At 42.9% G+C, this 21263-nt stretch overlaps 1 protein-coding gene across 2 annotated transcripts in view; it reads left to right on the top strand.

Moving 5' to 3' along the window:
- The window catches only part of PPP4R3A (protein phosphatase 4 regulatory subunit 3A), a 52544-nt gene that overhangs the window by 10850 nt on the left and 20431 nt on the right, over positions 1–21263 (top strand). Inside the window, exons 2-7 of one of the 2 annotated variants that reach the window (XM_049769786.1) lie at positions 896–951; positions 3893–3991; positions 11409–12026; positions 17232–17309; positions 17581–17697; positions 18220–18336. In XM_049769786.1, the coding sequence (XP_049625743.1) occupies positions 896–951; positions 3893–3991; positions 11409–12026; positions 17232–17309; positions 17581–17697; positions 18220–18336 (1085 nt within the window). Of the gene's footprint in view, positions 1–895; positions 952–3892; positions 3992–11408; positions 12027–17231; positions 17310–17580; positions 17698–18219; positions 18376–21263 lie in introns of both variants that reach the window. The other variant, XM_049769785.1, reaches the window with a different exon arrangement.

Raw genomic sequence — 21263 nt, 5'->3', positions numbered from 1 at the left:
TGAACCACGGTCCTTCCTTGGCTAGCGCTTACAAGGCAGACACCTTACCTCTAGCGCCACCTCGCTGGCCCCAAGGAGCGATTTCTGAGCGCATACCTGAGAGTTACCGGGTGTGGCCCAAAACCCCCCCCAAAAAAAGAGAGAGAAATTGCTATAATCTGTTTCTGAAGTATTCTAAACCGTACAGTACTCCAGATTATAACCAGAAATCTAGGCTATCTGACTTTACATTTTGATGTTTCACACATTACACTTATGTTGATATGCTATTCATAAATTGTTAGGCTAATGTTACTGTCCAATCTTATTCTCCAAATGATATCTTGGTAAACATCAGTATGTGTATGGGAGAGATAATGCTGCAGGGTGCCTTGCCTTGCTTGCAGGTGACACAGTTCAATCCCCAGCACCCTTAACAGCTCCCCAGGCACCACCAGGAATAAGTCTTGAACACTGCTGGGATAGATGAGAAAAGGGAAATAGTGAGCATGTATGAAGTAGGCATTTCTAACATGTTTTAAACTTTAAGAAAAACATATCTTGAACTAGAACAACAGTACAATGGGTAGAATGCTATCCTTACATGTGGATGCTATGCCTTCCATGTGGAAGGACGCTGTTTGAATCCCGGTTCAGTCCTCAGCATCATATTTGGTTCCTTGGGTACCACCAGGAGTGATTGCTGAGTGTAGAACCAGGAGTAAGCCCTGAGCACCGCCAACTGTAGCCAGAAACAAAAACAAACAAACACATACACACAAATACACCTTATATCCTTAACTAAAATAGGATGTGTCAAATGTTGTAAGAAGAAAATAGTTCTGTATGTAGGAAATACAATTTTATTGCTTTTTCCAATAAGATAACAAATGTCTTTTCTTTCTTTTTTTCCTAGGTTCTCTGCTTTTAGAGTCTAAAATAAATCCAAACACTGCATACCAGAAACAACAGGTAAAATTTTGACCGTGTTATGTTTTGCATATTGTCCTGACTGCTTACCTGCTACTTGCTATTTAGCCATTTATTTAGCTGTAAATTATGAGACTAGTAGTCATTGAACTACAGAGGTGACGGTTACTAGTCGACAGTTGACAGCACAAATGACTTAACTAGGCTTTGCAACTTTACCAATAAGATAATCTACAGGGCTAAAATGCAGGAGTAGAGTCAAGCTATGCTTGTATGAGGTGGCAGTTAAGCAGTCAGATTGTATGCATGGGATTTATTTGGGTATATAAGTCATTGGTTAAAAGTATTAGACATCTTGGGGCTGGAGCAGTGGCACAAGCTATAGGACACTCGCTAGCCTAGGAAGGACCACAGTTTGATCCCCTGGCATCCCATATGGTCCCCCAAGCCAGGAGCGATTTCTGAGTTCATAGCCAAGAATAACCCCTGAGCGTCACCCAGTGTGGCCCAAAAAAGGCAAACAAAAAACTAGACATCTAATTAGAAAGTATTAGACATTCTACAGTCAAACTAAGGTTTTGTTTTTGGCCCACACCCAGCTGTGCTCATGTGTTACTCCTGGCTCTGCACTCAGAAATTACCCTGACAGTCTGTACTTGGGGAACCATATAGGTACTAACGATTGAACCCAGATCAGCCTCATGCTAGTTGGCTAGCCACTGTTCTGTACTATCACTTCAACCCCCAAATTTAGGTCTTTTAGGTGCTTTCAACTTTCTAGATAATCAACCAACCTTAATCTCTTTGGTTACTTAATAGTCTAAGTGAGGTTTTTATTTGGGGAGGGCTTTAGGCCACTCTGGGTATTGCTTAGGTTCTGCACTCAAGAATTACTCCTGACTGTGTTCAGTGGACCATATGGATGCCAAAGATCAAACATAGGTTGGTTGAGTGTAAGGCAGGAATCGTACACACCAGCCCTGATTAGATCAGATTTATATTTCTTTTTTTTTTTTTTTTTTTTTTTTTTTTGGTTTTTGGTTTTTGGTTTTTGGGCCACACCCGGCGGTGCTCAGGGTTACTCCTGGCTGTCTGCTCAGAAATAGCTCCTGGCAGGCACGGGGGACCATATGGGACACCGGGATTCAAACCAACCACCTTTGGTCCTGGATCGGCTGCTTGCAAGGCAAAAGCCGCTGTGCTATCTCTCTGGGCCCAGATTTATATTTCTAATTTTTCTGTAAACCAACCTAAAAAGCAAATTGTGCAATAGTTATTATATTAGGCTCCTTTTTGTTTGCTTGTTTTTGTTTTTGTTTGTTTTGTTTTGTTTTTGTTTTTTGGGCCACACCCAGCGGTGCTCAGGGGTTACTCCTGGCTGTCTGCTCAGAAATAGCCCCTGGCAGGCACGGGGGACCATATGGGACACCGGGATTTGAACCAACCACCTTTGGTCCTGGATCGGCTGCTTGCAAGGCAAAGGCCGCTGTGCTATCTCTCCCTATCTCTCCGGGCCGTTTGCTTGTTTTGTTTTGTTTTTGGGTCACACCCAACAGCGCTCGGGTTTATTCCTGGCTCTGAGCTCAGAAATTGCCCCACCATATGGGATGCTGGGTCCTTCCGCATGGAAGGCAAACACCGTACTTCCATGCTATCTCTCTGGCCCATAGGCTCCTTTTTAAAATGCTAACTCTCCATTGTAATAGCCTTAACTACTACAGTGTGTGTGAGAAAAAACTTTTGGAGGGGCTTGATGGTACACCAGATAGGGAACTTGTCTTGCATATAGCTGACCCAGATTTTCTTCCTGGCATTTCATATAGTTCCCAGAACACCTCCAGTAGTGATTTCTGAGTGCAGAGCCAGGAATAACCCCTGAACTTCATTTTATTTTTGTTTTGGGCTACTTGCAGCAGAACTTAATCAGTTGGCACTCCTGGCATGCTCAGGAAGGGGTGCAAAGGATTGAAACTGAGTTTGCTGCATGCAAGACAAATATCTGCTCTACCCACTTTTTGTTCTGGCTGCCTAGTGAAAGTGTAATTTTCTAGCACAGACCTTCGAGGAGTTAGATGGTCAGATTTACAGATTTGGTTTGATGATTTCTTTGGGGTTTTTGGTTGTTTTTCATTTAGTTTTGGGGTCACATCCCATAGTATTTCGGGGTTATCCTTGGTGCTGCTCAGAGTACCATATGGGACACTGGGAATTGAAACAGGGCTGGTTGTATTTGAGGCTACCTGGCTACCTGCTGTACTAACTTAAATTTACGGAGGGAAAAAATAAAAACATTATTTGGGGGCCAGAGATAAAATAGTACAGCTAGTGCTTGCTTTAATCTCTGGCACCCTGTATGTTCTCCCCGGCCTGCTAAGAGTAAGCTCTGAGCACTGCAGAGTGTCCTAACCCTTCTTCCTTACCTCCCTCCAGGGAAAAAAAAAAGAAAATTGTATAGGTGTAAATAATTCAGCATGAGCATTAAAAAGCATTACTCTGGGCCAGAGAGATAGTGCAGTGGTAGGGCCTTTGCCTTGCACACGGCCGACACAGGGCGGTTTGGGATTTTAATCCCGGCATCCCATATGGTCCCCCAAGCCTGCCAGGAGTGATTTTTTTTGTTGTTGTTGTTGTTGTTTTGTTTGGGGGGGGGGTTTGCATCTGGTGATACTCAGGTTACTCCTGGCTCTGCACTCAGGAATTGCTCCTGGTAGGCTCGGGGGACCATATGGGATACTGGGAATTAAACCCAGGTTCATCCCAGGTCGGCTGCGTGCAAGGCAGTTGCCCTACTGCTGTGTTATCACTCCTTAGGAGTGATTTCTGAGCACAGAGCCAGGAGTGACCCCTGAGCACTGTCATGTTGGTATCAGTGTTGCAAGAAGTAAAATTGTGTACTATTCTTGTATAATACTGCTTTGTTCATTTGCCTTTTAGTTTGTGATAATGTCTGTTTATCATTGACTTCTTTTTTCTCTCTCTCAAGGATACGTTGATTGTGTGGTCTGAAGCAGAAAATTATGACTTGGCCCTTAGCTTTCAAGAGAAAGCTGGGTGTGATGAAATTTGGGAGAAAATATGTCAGGTAATTTAAATGTTAAAATCCTAAGTATTTGGGTTTTGCTGAGTGAGCCTAATGCCCAGGGTTTTAATAAAATAAATATTTATGGGCCCGGAGAGATAGCACAGCGGCCTTTGCCTTGCAAGCAGCCAATCCAGGACCAAACGTGGTTGGTTCAAATCCCAGTGTCCCATATGGTCCCCTGTGCCTGCCAGGAGCTATTTCTGAGCAGATAGCCAGGAGTAACCCCTGAGCAACACTGGGTGTGGCCCAAAAACCAAGAAAAAATAATAATAATAAATATTTATATCAATCTCATAAATCTCAGGAAAGCATGATTTATAGGAAAGTGCCTTTTATTAAGATCTATCCATTGCATACCTTTGATATACTTTAGTTTTATATCCACCAGCATTCTGGAAACTATTCCATGTATATCTCAACTGGACAGCTGTAACCCAACTGTATTCATCTTAGTAAATACTACCCAGGTGCTAAAGCCAGATGCTTATAGATTTTCTTTTCTTTTTCTGTCATATCTTATGTCTGCTCCCTCAGTAATAAATTTGGGTTCTAGTGACTAAGACAACAGTTCATTTTCACCACTATGATGATTTACCATGCTGCCATCATTTCTGGTCTGGTTTATTGCTTTCAACTTGATTAGTCTTCCCAGATTGACACTGCAGTTTGAATGATTTTAATATTTACTTATTTTAGAGTGGGGGGTGTATAGTTTTGGTTTGGTTTTGTTTTTGCCAGTCAAGCAGCTTAGAGGTTTATTCTCAGGTTTGTTTTTCAGGGGCTGTTCTTTGTGGTTCTTAGTAGCAGGAAGTGTTAAGAATTGAACCTGAGTCCCCTGTATGCCAAACATCCATTCAGCCCATTGATCTTTATGGTCCCACAGAGCCCTTTTATGTTGGTTTTGTTTGTGTACCACATCCAGCAATGCTCAGGCTTACTTAGACTGCTCAGGGATCATTCCTGGTGGGCTGAAGTAAGTATAGTTGATCATATATCTATTTTTCTTTATCTATCATGTTCTTTTCTGACTTTGGAATTCTGTAGTAACCTTGTTCTGTTTTTGTTTGTTTTGGATTTTTTTTATTATCTAATTTGGTTTTGGAACCATACCTGGCTGTGCTCAGGGCTTTACTCATGGCTCTGTGCTCAGTGAGCCTGGTGGGCTCAGTGAGCCTGGTGGGCTCGAAGAACTATATCAAACCCCAGTTGGCTTCATACAAAGTAAATTCCCTACCCACTGTGTTACCACTTTGTCCCCACCTTTTTTTTTTTTTTTTTGGTTTTTGGTTTTTGGTCACACCCCGCAGGGCTCAGGGGCTACTCCCTGCTAAATCGCCCCCAGCAGGCTCGGGGGACCATATGGGATGCTGGGATTTGAACCACCGTCCTTCTGCATGCAAGGCTATCTTCTGGCCCTCTGGCCCCACTTTTTAATTTTGTAACATAATCATGATTTTTTTGTTTTTGGGTCACACCCAGCGGTGCTGCGCTCAGGGGATACTCCTGGCTCTGCACCCAGAAATTGCTCCTGCTAGGCTTGGGGAACCATATGGGATGCCAGGAATTGAACCGGGGTCTGTTCTTCATTGGCTGCATGTAAGGCAAATGCCCTACTGCTGTGCTATCTCTGGCCCTAAACATGATCTGTTTTATTAATGTGCTTTTTTTTTAACATGGCTCAAGCCTTTTTTTTTTGGCTTTTGGGTCACACCCGGCAGCGCTCAGGGGTTACTCCTGGCTCTATGCTCAGATATCGCTTCTGGCAGGCTCGGGAGCATATGGGATGCCGAGATTCAAACCACCGTCCTTCTGCATGCAAGGCAAACAAGTTACCTCCATGTTATCTCTCCGGCTCCTCAAGCCATTCTTATGAACTCATTTAGACCATTGCTTTCTTCAGGATGTTTTGGTGTTTTTTTTTCTCCTCCACGTTTATTTTTTCTGGAGAGAGATTAGCTGTCAGTGATTGACTTCACTTTTTTTTTGTGTGGTTATGAGATTGTTGGACCAGCAGTAGGATGATGGCCTGGGAATGGATATAAGTAGATTAAGAATCCCATCCCAGGCCTACTTAATCAGAAATTTTGTGCATGTTGGCAAGACTAACTTTTAAAGGGGCCAGTGAAAGTTATTTCATTCTGCCATTATAGTTTAAAAGTACCCATAAAAAGGGTACAGTAAAAGAGGTTCTCTTTAGTTGGCTATAGTTTGTCAGCTTATGCTTTGGGTGATTTTTAGGCTTTCTGAAGTTTGAGAGCACTGCTGTCTTAAATGAAGCTACAGTGTTTTTGAGACACAATTTCCCCTCAACTTTTACAGTTTTATTCATTTGTATTTTGGTTTGAGTTTAGACCACATCTGATTATACTTTTTGTTTGTTTGTTTTTTGTTTTTGTTTTTGGGTTACACCCGGCAGTGCTCAGGGGTTACTCCTGGCTGTCTGCTCAGAAATAGCTCCTGGCAGGCACGGGGGACCATATGGGACACCGGGATTCGAACCAACCACTTTTGGTCCTGGATCGGCTGCTTGCAAGGCAAAGGCCGCTGTGCTATCTCTCCGGGCCCATCTGATTATACTTAAGGGCTACTGAATTGTGGAAACCATACAGGTATATAGAGTTCAGGTCCAAGACTTCAACATGCCTTTGATGCCAACATATTCCTGCCCTTGAGCTATCTCCCAGATACCCTCCATTTAACTACCTTCTTCACACTCTTACATTGCTTTCTGTCCCACACAGTTTTCATAGCAGATCCCTTTAGATTTTGTCTTGTGAAATTCTCCCATAAAGGGGAAATTGATGGCCTGGAGAGGTAGTACAGTGGTTAAGGCCTTGCATTGTAACTGGTCAAGGTTCAGTCCCAGCACAAGCATTCTACTTAGTCCCCTGAGTACTGCCAGGTATGATCAAAAAAAGGGGGGGGGGATGAGTTTTTGGGGTTTTTTGTTTGTTGGTTTGGTTTGGTTTGGTTTTTGAGTCACACCCAGCAGTTCTCAGGGGTTACTCCTGGCTCTAAGCTCAGAAATCGTTCCTGGCAGGCTGCTGGGGGGTTCGAACCACCTTCCTTCTGCATGCAAGGCAAATACCTTACCTCCATGCTATCTCTCCAGCCCCTTAATTACCTTCGTAATCTTCATATTTGGCAATTAATTCGTCATTTTTATTTCTTTGGGGGGGGGTTCGTACCAGCAGCGCTCAGGTGTTACTCCTGGCTCTACGCTCAGAAATCGCTTCTGGCAGGCTCAGGGGACCATATGTGATGCCAGGATTCAAACCACCGTCCTTCTGCATGCAAGGCAAATGCCTTGCCTCATGCTATCCAGCCCCCATCATTTTTATTATAAAAAGTCATGTCTCTCATTTTGCTTACTCCTGGCTCTGCAGTCAGCAGTCACTCCTAGAGCCTCGGGACCATATGGGATGCTAGGTGGTCAAACCAGAGTTTTGCATGCAAAGCAAACACCGTACCTGCTGTATTCTCTTGTCGTCCCTCTTTATAATTGTTTTCTTCCTTTGTACTGTACTTTTTTTGTTTGTGTGTGGTGTTTGGGCCACACCCAGCAGTGCTCAGGGGTTACTCCTGGCTGTCTGCTCAGAAATATAGCTCCTGGCAGGCACGGGGAACCATATGGGACACCGGGATTCCAACCAACCACCTTTGGTCCTGGATCAGCTGCTTGCAAGGCAAACGCTGCTGTGCTATCTCTCCAGGCCCCCCCCCTTTTTTTTTTAACTGTTTTTGGGTTTAGGGCCATGTCCAGTGATCCTCGGGGGGTCACTTCTAGCACTAGGATCAAGCCATTGTCTACTTTCATGTAAAACAAGTACTTTAATGACTTACCTATATCTTCTGGCCCTTGTCTGATATTTTTTTTCCCAAATACCATCATTTTTCAATAAGTAAAGTCATAGCTTAATATCAAGAATCAAAAACTTTGTTGAAAACTTACGTAACTAGGTTGTTTCACCCATAAGCTTTGAAAGTATCTGGTTACTTCTGGTAATGTTTGCTACTGACTTAGCAACTGTACCACCTTTATTTCAAGGCATGTTTTAAGCTGCCTTTTCTGATATCCATAGCTATATCTTTCAGGTTTCTTCATGTTTTGGTATCTCACATTATAAATATCAGTATCTCACATTATAAAGCCAAGATTTTGTCCTTAATGGGGGAAGGGGACATACCCAGTGATTCTTAGGTGTTACTCCTGGTTCTGCACTTAAGAATTACTCTTGGGGGGGCTGGAGAGATAGCATGGAGGTAAGACGTTTGCCTTTCATGCAGGAGGTCATCGGTTCAAATCCCAGCGTCCCATATGGTCCCCTGTGCCTGCCAGGAGCAATTTCTGAGCCTGGAGCCAGGAATAACCCCTGAGCACTGCCGGGTGTGACCCAAAACCACAAAAAAAAAAAAAAAAAAGAATTACTCTTGGAGACCCGGAGAGATAGCACAGCGGTGCTTGCCTTGCAAGCAGCCGATCCAGAACCTAAGGTGGTTGGTTCGAATCCCATATAGTTCCCCCGTGCCTGCCAGGAGCTATGTCTGAGCAGACAGCCAGAAGTAACCCCTGAGCACCGACGGGTGTGACCCAAAAATCAAAAAAAAAAAGACTCTTGGCTAGTCCGATGACAGTGGTTTATCAGAACTTATTAACGTTAGTATCACAAAAGTTGGTATATAACCCCTGCATTGCTCAATTTGACTAGCTTTTAAAAAAATTACTCTTGATGATCAGAAGACCATATGGGATGCAAGGGATTGAACCCAGGTTGCCTTGCATGCAAGGCAAACACCTTGCCTGCTGTACTATTCCAGCTTTGTCAGTGACCTTTTATTAGAACGCAGTTGTTTTGGGGCCACACCTGGTGGCATTCAGGGGTTACTCTTTCTTTTTTTTTTTGGTTTTTGGGCCACACCCGGTGACGCTCAGGGGTTACTTCTGGCTATGCGCTCAGAAGTCGCTCCTGGCTTGGGGGACCATATGGAATGCCGGGGAATCGAACCACAGTTCATCCAAGGTTAGGCACCTTACCTCTAGTGCCACCACCCGGAGGGGTTACTCTTTGGTCTGTACTTAGAAATTATTCTTGTCAGGGTACTAGAGCAATTGCCCAACAGTAAGGTGTTTGCTTTGTACGCGGCCAATCCAGGACAGATTTCGGTTCAATTCCCAGCATTATCTGTTCCCCCAAGCCTGCCAGGAGCTCTTTCTTTTTTTTGGGGGGGGGGGGACGAGCTATTTCTGAGCACAGAGCTATGAGTAACCTCTGAGTGCTACTGGGTATGGAACACACACACACACCCCAAAAAAGAAATTATTCTTGTCAGGTCCTGGGAAACAGATGGGATGCAGGGGATTGAACCCAGGATGGATACGTGCAAGGCAAACGCTCTCCTGCTTGCTATGCTATTACTACTGTGCCCCCCCCCCCCCAATTTTTTTTTTGTTGAAGCTGGAGAGATAGCACAGCAGTAGGGCGTTTGCCTTGCACAGTGCCAACCTAAAGACAGTGATTCAATTTCTGGCATCCCATATGGCCCCTCCAGCTTGGTGGATTGGGGCAATTTCTGAGAACAGAATCAGGAATAACTCCTGAGCGCCACCGGGTATGACCTAAAAACAAAACAAAAAATATGTGTTTTATTGTAGAATCTTTATAAATCAGGAATTCTACACTGATGAAGTTGGGGTTTCTGAAAATCTATAAAGTTTCTGTAACTCATTAATCATAGCTACGAATTTGTGATGTTTAAAGAAAAACTTCTATGATTTTGGTTACTTAACCTTTTTGGGGTTTTGTAGCTAAACACACCCAGCCTTCCTCTAATCCCTGAACAAGAACTTCACACCCTGCTTTCCCCTAACCTCCACTCCCACTGAAGATAAATTGAGTTATTTTCCCAACGTTGATGATGGTTTGGGTCTGTAAGTGTTCTACTTGCCCTGGATCTGACATCACTGGCATCATCTACAAGTTTTGTTATCTTTTATATGTTGTTTGAGGCCTACATTCAGCTATGCTTAGGGATCACTCTTGTACTCCTTATACTTAGGTATATTTTCTCTGATCACCCTTTTAGGGTTTTGTTTTGTTTTGTTTTGTGTTTTTTTTTTTTGTTTTTTTGGGCCACACCCAGCAGTGCTCAGGGGTTACTCCTTGGCTGTCTGCTCAGAAATAGCTCCTGACAGGCACGGGGGACCATATGGGACACCAGGATTCGAACCAACCACCTTAGGTTCTGGATCGGCTGCTTGCAAGGCAAACGCCACTGTGCTATCTCTCCGGGCCCATAATTTTTTATTTTTAAGTATGAGAACAAAGATGCAAAGAAAGGGGCCGGAGAGATAGCATGGAGGGTAAGGAGTTTGCCTTTCATGCAGAAGGTCATCGGTTGGAATCCCGGCGTCCCATATGGTCCCCCGAGCCTGCCAGGAGCGATTTCTGAGCACAGAGCCAGGAGTAACCCCTGAGCCGTGCCGGGTGTGACCCAAAAACAAAAACAAACAAAAAAAAAAAAACAAAGATGCAAAGAAAGAGGATAAGGCAAAGTTACAGTGGAAGGACAATCACCCATAATTCTCAGAAGTCCCCTTGCTGATATCTTAACTTTGAACTTTCAGCCAAAGAACATTAAGATAAATAAAACAAAATTCATGTACAATTACTTTGTCCCTCAAGTCCCCAGATTGTAACACATTATAATATTTCTTAACAGCACACAAGGCAATCTAAAGCCATAAAACTTATGTAACTCCTTAAACATTAGAGGCATAGTATTTTTTACATTTCCATATACATGCATATTAGCTTAAGTTATTAGGTATTAGGTATTTATTTGAAGTTAGCACTTGAAAAGTTTGGTTGTCTATCCTAGAGTAGTACAGTGCTAGAAATATCCTAAGACTTGGATATCCTAACTTCTTGGAAACCGGGGCCGTAAAATGTGTTTTATTTAGCTTCAATAATGTGCATTTTGAAGCTGCAGGGCACAGATATCACAGTCAAGAATGTTTTGTTTGTTAGAATGTTTCTCTTGCTGATAAAATTTGAACTTAATGAGGGAATTCATTTAATTTTTAAACCTTGAAATTGTTAAAAATCAAAGAATGGGCCGAAGCGGTAGCGGTAGGGCATTTGCCTTTCACAAGGCCAAACGTAGGATGGACTCTGATTCGATTCCTGGCATCCCATATGGTCCCCCAAGCCTGCCACAAGTGATTTCTGAGCGCTGCCAGGTGTGACCCAAAAACAAACAAAAAAAAAACAAAGAACAGTCCCCTGTAGAAATAGGTGTTTGCATTATTTGAAGACCTCAACTTTGAAATATTATAACTTCATTTTCATCTAAGAATATCATTTAGTCTTGCTTGCTCGCATATATTTTGTCAGCTTTTATAAATCTTATTCAATAGGTTCAAGGGAAGGATCCTTCGGTGGACATCACTCAGGACCTTGTAGATGAATCTGAAGAGGAACGTTTTGATGATATGTCATCACCAGGTTTAGAATTGCCATCTTGTGAACTGAGTCGCCTTGAGGAGATTGCTGAACTTGTTGCATCATCTTTACCTTCCCCACTTCGTCGTGAAAAACTTGCACTAGCACTGGAAAATGAGGGTTATATTAAAAAGCTCTTAGAGCTTTTTCATGTGTGTGAGGATTTAGAAAATATTGAAGGACTGCACCACCTTTATGAAATTATCAAAGGCATATTCCTCTTGAATCGAACTGCTCTTTTCGAAGTTATGTTCTCTGAGGAATGTATAATGGATGTTATTGGATGCTTAGAATATGATCCTGCTTTATCACAACCACGAAAACACAGGGAATTTCTAACTAAAACTGCCAAGTTTAAAGAAGTGATTCCCATATCCGATCCTGAGCTGAAACAAAAAATTCACCAGACGTACAGAGTTCAGTATATACAAGATATGGTTCTACCTACCCCTTCAGTCTTTGAAGAAAATATGTTGTCAACTCTGCACTCATTTATATTTTTCAATAAGGTAGAAATTGTTGGCATGTTACAGGTATGTTAAACTGTTGTGTTTAACGAAATAATTTTGATGTTTTTTATACATAAAGTGCATTGTGTCCTTAAGAATGTTGACAATATTGCAAGGATATGTAATATGTTGTATTTGGGTTAGGGAAGGTGATGAAGTTGAGAGCTGATGAGGGGTAGGGAGATAGTACAGAGGGTGGGGCTTATGCTGTTTATAGAATAGAAGATATTGGAAGAGAAAAGAAAATGGAAATCTGGGGCCAGAGAGATAGCACAGTGGCGTTGGCCTTGCAAGCAGCCGACCCAGGACCTAAGGTGGTTGGTTGGAATCCAGGCATCCCATATGGTCCCTCGTGCCCACCAGGAGCTATTTCTGTAAATTCTTGAGGAATTTATAGAAAACCCAAATAATGACAATATTAAATAACCACTTTTAGGATCAAGGAGTAGGATATGCTGGCAAATTGCTTATCTCTCTGCTAGAAAGACATTTTTAGTTATGGGAATATTAGGTGTAAATAGGAGTTTGAGTTCTGCCTATCTCTAAAACAGTTGTGTCGAAGTGGGTAGTTTTTTGTTTTTGGGGTTTTTTTTTTTTGTTTTGTTTTGTTTCGGTTTTGGTTTTTGGGTCACATCCAGCAGTGCTCAGGGGTTACTCCTGGCTCTACACTCAGAAATCGCGGGTACCATATGGGATGCTGGGTTTTGATCCACTGTCCTTCTGCATGGAAAGCAGACGCCTTACCTCCAGACTATCTCTCTGCTCAGAAGTGGGTAGTTCTTATAATCTCTTAAGGACTTGTTTTCTTGGTTCCTTCTCTTTCCCCCTTCAGAGTTTGGGTCATACTTGTTTAGGGCTAAGTTCAATCTCTGGCCTATCCTCAGGGATCACTTCTGGCAGACCTTGGGAAATCATATGTGGTACTAGGAATAGAACCTGGTTGACCCCGTGAAGGCCAGGAGCTGTTTCTGAGCGAAGAGCCAGAAACCCCTGAGCACTGCCTGGTGTGATCCATAAAAACCAAAAAGGAAAAAAAAAAAAAAAAGACCATATAGGGGGCTGGAGCAATAACACAGTGGGTAGGCTGTTTGCCTTGCACACAGCCAGCCGGGTACAATCCCTGGCATCCCATATGATCCCCTGAGCCTGCCAGACGTAATTTTTGTTTGTTTGGGGGCCACATCTAGCTGTGCTCGGGTTACTTCTGGCTCTACACTCACAAATCACTCCTGTCAGGCTTGGGACTATACAGGATGCCAGGATCGAACTGGAGTCTGTCCGGATTTGACTCTTGCAAGGCAAACACCCTTCCACTGTGCTATTAGTCTGGCCCCCAGATACCCCCAGATGTAAATTTTTGGGGGGGGTCACACCCGGCAGTGCTCGGGTTATTCCTGGCTCCAGGCTCAGAAATTGCTCCTGGCAGGCACCAGGGACCATGTGGGACGCCGGGGTTCGAACCGATGACCTCCTGCATGAAAGGCAAATGCCTTACCTCCATGCTATCTCTCCGGCCTCAGATGTAATTTCTGAGTATAGAGTCAGGAGTAACTTCTGAGTGTCACCAGTTGTGCCCCTCCCCCTCAACAAAAACAAAAACAAGACCATAAAACAAATACTAGACGAAACATGGAAAGTACAATAGTAATTCCTCATACATCATATTGTAATTATGTGGAGGAAGAAGAGTCCTTTTTTTTTTTTTGGTTTCTGGGCCACACCCGGCGGTGCTCAGGGGTTACTCCTGGCTGTCTGCTCAGAAATAGCTCCTGGCAGGCACAGGGGACCATATGGGATACCGGGATTCGAACCAACCACCTTTGGTCCTGGATCAGCTGCTTGCAAGGCAAACGCCACTGTGCTATCTCTCCGGGCCTGGAAGAAGAGTTCTAATAACCAATTTTCATTTGTTCTTTGGTAAGGAACTAGATTTTCCTAGTTAACCAGGACCTAGTAGATTGTTCTTAACACTTTCTGGTTTCCTTGAATAGTCCTGATTTGTTACCCATCTTTTTCTGTAGCTCCACATTTGTTAGGCCTTTGGGTAAGGCAGCAGTTTGTCTTACCTGTAAAATGTTACTACTAACTATAGTTCCTTTTTGTTTTGGGTTTTCTTTTGGGTCACACCTGGCAGCGCTCAGAGGGACCATATGGGATGCTGGGATTCTAACCAGCATTCTTCTGCATGCAAGGCAAACGCCTTACCTCCATGCTATCTCTTCGGCCCCTATAGTTTCTTTTGATGCTAAAAGTTGTCTGAAGGGCTGGGCTGTGGCACAAGCAGTAGGGTGTTTGCCTTTCACTTGCAAGCCCTAACCTAGGATGGACCGCGGTTTGATCTCCTATATCTCATATGGTCCCCAAGCCAGGAGTGATTTCTGAGCACATAGCCTGAGCATTCTCAGGTGTGGCCCAAAAACCAAAAGAAAAAACAGCTGTCTGAAGTGTTGTGAAGGAAAAAGAATATTGCCATTTTTGTCAGTGATTACAATACAATTTAAAGGTGGTCCTTATCTAACCTTGTGTGACAATCTTACCGTAATATTGTGTTCTTAGTATTAGCTACCCTCTATACAATACAATCAATATTTTTACTACTGTATTTTTCGGTGTATAAGACAACCCCCTAATTTTGCAGTTAAAACATAGGTTTAGACCTATATTCGCTGTATCAGACAGAACGTTCCTGTGCTCATGTACCACAATGAGCCTATCACAAAGCAAAGGTTCAAAGGTTATACTAGAATAGACTTTCTCTGACTCTGGCCAATCTGAGCAGGCTTTTTACAGTGTAGATTTGGGTCCAGAACATTGTCTAATTTGCATGCATAAAAAGCCTGCTTGGATTGGCTGGGTTAGAGAGGTGGTCCGAGCAGCCTTGCAGTGATTGGTGCAGGATCGAGTTGGGAAATTCGTTTTGTGGCAATATTCAGACAATTTTCATTTAGCGGCATATTGAAACATTTTTCGGGATATACTCGGCATATAAGACTACCCCCTATTTTCGGTTGACTTTTTTGTTTCAAAAGTCTCTTATACACCGGAAAATACGGTGGTTTGATTTCCAATTAGTAGACTATGGATGGATACATAGATAAATAGTATATCTCTTGAAATCAGAAGCCATTTTCTTTTTTTTTCTCTCTCTTTTTTTTGTTTTTTGTTTTTTGTTTTTTTGGGCCACACCCGGCGGTGCTCAGGGGTTACTCCTGGCTGTCTGCTCAGAAATAGCTCCTGGCAGGCACGGGGGACCATATGGGACACCAGGATTCGAACCAACCACCTTTGGTCCTGGATCAGCTGCTTGCAAGGCAAACACTGCTGTGCTATCTCTCCAAGATGCCATTTTCTTAATGGCCTATCTATACATTTAGGAAAAGTATATGGAAATAAGCTTGCTTGCTTGCTTATTTATTTATTGGTTTCGGAGCCATGCTCAACAGCTCAGGGATTTCTATGGCCCACACCAATATTTGCAAATAAAATGTATTCGCACTCAATTATGTGTTAATTTCCATACTGATGAGTATTTCCAGCTGTAAGCCAGAGTGTTGCGATTGTGGTTCAAACCATTTGGTCCACAAACCCTATAACACTTAGTTTGGTCTTTAAATAGGCTTATGAAATTGAGCCTTGGTGTTGAGTACAGTGAGTATACCACTCTTCTTGCACGTGGCCAACCTAGTTCAATCTCTGGAGTGCTTATATGGTCCCAGAACATACTACTGCCAGGGGTGACCAGGGAGGGGAGGTAGGGAGAGAATCTTGTCAGAATAAAAAAATAGATTTTTCTCTAGAAATGCCATGAAATGGGGGCCAGAGAGATAGCATGAAGGTAGTGCGTTTGCCTTGTATGCAGAAGGACAGTGGTTAGAATCCCGGCATTTAATATGGTCCCCTGAGCCTTGTCAGGAGCAATTTTTGAGCAAAGAGCCACGAGTAACCCCTGAGCGCTGCCGGGTGTGACCCAAAAACCAAAACAAATAAAAAGAAAGAAATATTATGAAGGGGCTGGAGAGATAGCATGGAGGTAAGGCGTTTGCCTTTCATGCAGGAGGTCATCGGTTCGAATCCCGGCACCCCATATGGCCCCCCGTGCCTGCCAGGAGCAAGTTCTGAGCCTGGAGCCAGGAATAACCCCTGAGCACTGCCGGGTGTGACCCAAAAACCAAAAAAAAAAAAAAAAAGATTATGAAATGGTATAACAGCGAGGGCTCTTGCTATATATACAGCTGACCCCAGTCATCTCATATGTCCTCTATTCTCCACCAGAAATGATTCCTGAGGTCATACCCAAGATTAATTAACCCCTGAACATTCCTGAGTGTTGCCCAAAAACAAACAAACAAATCGACATTTTGGGCTACATCTATAGCACAGCGGGTAGGGTGTTTGCATTGCATGTGGCTAAATCGACCCTGGGTTCTATCCCAAATACCCCATATGCTCTCCCCCCCCCCAAGCTTGCTGGAAGTTATTTCTGACCGCAGAGTCAGGATTAACCCCTAAGCACAGTTGGGTATAACCCAAAACACCAAAAATATCTACATTTTATCCTGATAGCTTTTCTTTAAAAACAAACACACAGTGGTAGGGCCTTTATTTGCCTTGCACACGGCTGACCTAGGACAGACAACTGTTCAATACCCAGCATTCCATATAGTCCTCCAAGCCAGGAGTGATCTCTGAGCGCATAGCCAGGAGTAACTCCTGGACATCACCAAGTGTAGCCCAAAATATATATATAAAATAAAAACAAACACATTATTTCTGGGCCATGGGAGTGGCCTTGTGCTTCTTAAATGTGTGAAGCCTGGGTTCAAATCCCTGATACTAAAAAAATTTTTTTAATAAGTTTTTTGGGCCAGAGGATAGCATGGAGATAGGGCGTTTGCCTTGCATGCAGGATGGTGGTTCGAATCCCGGCATCCCATATGGTCCCCCGTGCCTGCCAGGAGCGATTTCTGAGCGTAGAGCCAGGACTACCCCAGAGCACTGCCAGGTGTGACCCCCCCATCAAAAAAATACGCATTTTTTCAGCAAATGTATTATGATCAGTTATGTCAACTATGTGATGCGTTTTCTTTAAATATATAGAAAATAAAATTAACTTAGAGAAAAATAAGTTTTTACATAACTCCATTCTCATCTTGTTTCAATTGTCATTTCTTTTATTACCTTGAAATTCTATGTTACTGTACTCTTAACACTAATGTTTTCTTTACATAGGAAGACGAAAAGTTTCTGACAGATTTGTTTGCACAACTAACTGATGAAGCAACAGATGAGGAAAAGAGACAGGAATTGGTAGGTAATTTGATATTGTGAAAGTGACAGGATTGTAACAAAAATCTTTTATATTTCGGGGCCGGGCGGTGGTGCTAAAGGTAAGGTGCCTGCCTTGCCTGCGCTAGCTTTGGACGGACCGCGGTTCGATCCCCCGGTGTCCCATATGGTCCCCCAAGCCAGGAGCAACTTCTGAGCGCATAGCCAGGAGTAACCCCTGAGCGTTACTGGGTGTGGCCCAAAAGCCAAAAAAAAAATCTTTTATATTTACTCTATTCTCCCCCAATTTTAGGTAAACTTTTTGAAAGAATTCTGTGCATTTTCCCAAACGCTACAACCTCAAAACAGAGATGCTTTTTTCAAGACTTTATCAAATATGGGCATACTACCAGCTCTAGAAGTCATCCTTGTAAGTTGGTTTCTTTTAATTTATAGTTTCTTTACATTACTTGTAACATATAATTTACAAAAAAAATTTTCGGGGGGGGGGGGTTTGGGCCACACCCAGTGATGCTCAGGAGTTACTCCTGGTTATGTGCTCAGAGATCGCTCCTGGCTTGGGGGACCATATGGGACACCAGGGGATCAAACCGTGGTCTGTCCTAGGTTTGAGCTTTCAAGGCAGACGTCTGCCTTACCACTAGCACCACTGCTCCCAGCCCCAATTTACAAATAATATTATATATGGATTACTTACAGAGAACCTGGATGATTTTCATATTTTGGAAGTAATTTCTTTGTAAGCTTTGAGATAATAAAGTAGGAAGGTAAATGGAAATAAAAGTAATAAAAGTAATCCATAATTTTACATATAGAATTTCCTTTCTTTTTTTTTTTTTTTTTTTTTTGTATTTTTCTCTTGTTTTGGGATTTGGATGATAGCTTCCAAATGTTTGTGAGTGTAAGAGGATTGAGTGTTCTGTATCCACAGGGTATGGATGACATGCAGGTGCGCAGTGCTGCTACTGATATTTTCTCATACTTGGTTGAATATAATCCATCCATGGTACGAGAGTTTGTCATGCAGGAGGCACAACAGAATGATGATGTAAGTAAGAAGTTAACAGAGCAAAAAATAAACAACAAGGTAAATATTATTTGCACTAACAGTAAGTATACATGGGGAGCTATGACTTAATTTTTTACAGACAATTAAAGAGTTTGTGTTTGAGAAAATTGTTGCTATGCTATCAAGCAACTTATATTTTTCCCCTAAATTGGTTTTCATCTCAGTTATAATTGTCTCAGAACAATAATTGTTTCTAAGATGATTTCCCCCCAGGTTTTTGAGATCAAGGTTTTTGTTTTGATTGGGGTTCTCAGAGATGCTCATGGAACATGATATACTAGGAATTAAACACTACCACATTGGTCCTTTGCGCTATCTCTTCTCCCCCCCACAAGATGAATCTTTCAAATTTTAAAAGTAACACGGTCATTTAACTCTTTTGAACCATTTGATTACACTACTTTCCATAGACATGTAAGGTAATCCCAGACTACCTAACCATAGGAAACTTGGTGTTCTCTTTAAAACACCAGGGTTTTTGTTTGTTTGGGGTTATTTTATTGTTGTTTTTGGACGTCACCTGGTGACACTCGAGTTATTCCTGGCTATGCGCTCAGAAATCACTCCTGTCTTGGGGAACTATATGGGATGCTGGGGAATCAAACCACAGTGCTTCCTCTGTTGGTGTGTGCAAGGCAAATGCCCTACAGCCTGCTCTACCGCTCCAGCCCTTAAAACACCAGTTTTTAAATAAATGGAATTAATCTTGTGATGGACACATCCTGAAGTATATGTGCCTCACATGTGGCAGCTCTAAATGTGGTGGTCTCTTCTTTCAGATAATTAAGTCAATGATTATCAGTCTTCCCTTCCTCCAATTTCCTCCCCCTAAAACAGGGGTCTCAAACTCAATTTACCTGGGGGCTGCAGGAGGCAAAGTCGGGGTGATCCTTGAGTGCAAAGTCAGCAGTAAGCCTTGAACACTCGGGGGTGTGACCCAAACAACTAAAACAAAACAAAAAAAGATTCCTCTAGGGCAGGGCCACAAAATGTTGTACAGAGACCCCTGCCCTAAAATCTTAGAAGTAACTTTACTTGAATAAACAGTAGTATAGCCTGTGCAGTAGTATAGCCTGTGCAGTGCTTGCTTTACATCCAATTCAGGTATAGTCCCTTGTACCCCATATGGTCCCCATGCACAACCACGGGCATTGACTACATTCTCAAAATCAATAATGAAGAATGAGGGACCAATGTGATAGTACAGCAGGTAGGGCACTTGCACTGGCCTTGCACCCAACTGGACCAGTTTTAAACACTTAGCATCCCATAGGGTTCCCATGCAGTACTGGTCCCTAAGATTAGAGCTAGCAGTAACTCCTGAGAGCTGCCAGTTAAAAAGTGCTGGAGGGGCTGGCGAGGTGGCGCTAGAGGTAAGGTGTGTCTGCCTTGCAAGCGCTAGCCAAGGAAGGACCACCGTTCGATCCCCTGGCCTCCCATATGGTCCCCCTAAGCCAGGGGCATTTCTGAGCACTTAGCCAGGAGTAACCCCTGAGCATCAAATGGGTGTGGCCCGAAAAACAAAAAAAAAAGTGCTGGAGAAGATACTGCTGTGTGTAAGTCGCTTACCTTGTACACTGCCAACTCAGATCAGTTAGTCCATAGTTTGAAAATACTGATTAATGTTTTATAATATCTGTAAAATTAGATACATCGTAACTTCTATATTGCAGGATTTTTTTTTAAATTGCAGTGCCAGGATAGGTATAGCAAAGAACCAACTTGAACTGCTAATATGTCACAGTTTTATTTTATAAAATATTCCTGTGTTAGTTCAGAGAAGAGGTACAGGGTTAAGGCCTTACATAAAGCCAACCTCTTATTAGATTCCCCAGCCCTGTTTGGTCTCTGGAACAATGCTGGATGTGGAAAGACACTCCACCAAAGGGGCAAGGCCTATTTTGTAGAATTAAATAATTAACGATGGTTGCTGGGTAGAGGTGGATGGAGGCCTTTATTCTTAGGCCATGGCCACGTGGCTTCATCCCCCATCAACAGGCGGGTCTGGGGTCCAGGAAAGCGACGGGTATTGAACTCACTCACAGCAGGCTTCAGGAAGCATCAACTTTATTCATGCCTTATCCACCACATGTGTGGCCTATATCATAACCTTTTAAGCATTCAGCCATTCTTAGCTAGCCCTGCAACTTAACTCCTTTCAGCCATCTTCCCTTTGACCTCCATGCTGGCAAAGGACCAAAAGGCCTAATCCCCTCTGGTCAAAGCCTTATCTACCCTTTCCAAGACCCCTCCCAGGAAATGGGCTGGTAAGGTCAAGTTGCTTAGGAAGAATGGGGGGGATGAGGCTTCACTATCTTAACAAACTTTATTATTAGAAATGAAATACTCTTCTTGTTGACTCTAATTTTTATCATATTCATATACCTTGGACCTTTTGACTGCCAGGATAGATCATGATTTCTATGTACTGTGCATTTTCTTTGTGTGTGTGTCATGATTTCTGTGTACTGTACATTTTGTATGTGTGTGTTTTGGAGTCACCCCACCGGTGGTGTGTGTCATGATTTCTATGTGGGTGTGTGTGTGTGTGTGTATACTGTGCATTTTCTTTGTGTGTGTATCATGATTTCTGTGTAATGTGCATTTTGTGTGTTTGTGTGTGTGTGTGTTTTGGAGTCATACCCTGCCGGTGCTTAGGGGTTACTCCTGGCTCTGCACTCAGAAATTAAACCTGGATCCATCCCTGGTTGATACCATGCAAGGCAAACACCCTACTGTTGTGTTATCGCTTCGACCCCTGAACTGTGCGTTTTCTGTCTATTCATCCTATCATTGCATTTAGAGTTAAGAGTAAGAATTTTCTTACTGAGTCCTACTCAGGTACGCCTTGAGCTAAGAACACTAGCTTCAGGATTGGAATCTATAAATTCTCTGTCTTGTTTTCC

Source organism: Suncus etruscus, chromosome 3 (genome assembly GCF_024139225.1).
Source record: "Suncus etruscus isolate mSunEtr1 chromosome 3, mSunEtr1.pri.cur, whole genome shotgun sequence".
In the NCBI taxonomy this organism is placed as follows: Eukaryota; Metazoa; Chordata; class Mammalia; order Eulipotyphla; family Soricidae; genus Suncus; species Suncus etruscus.
This window is presented reverse-complemented; position numbering and strand designations above follow the sequence as displayed.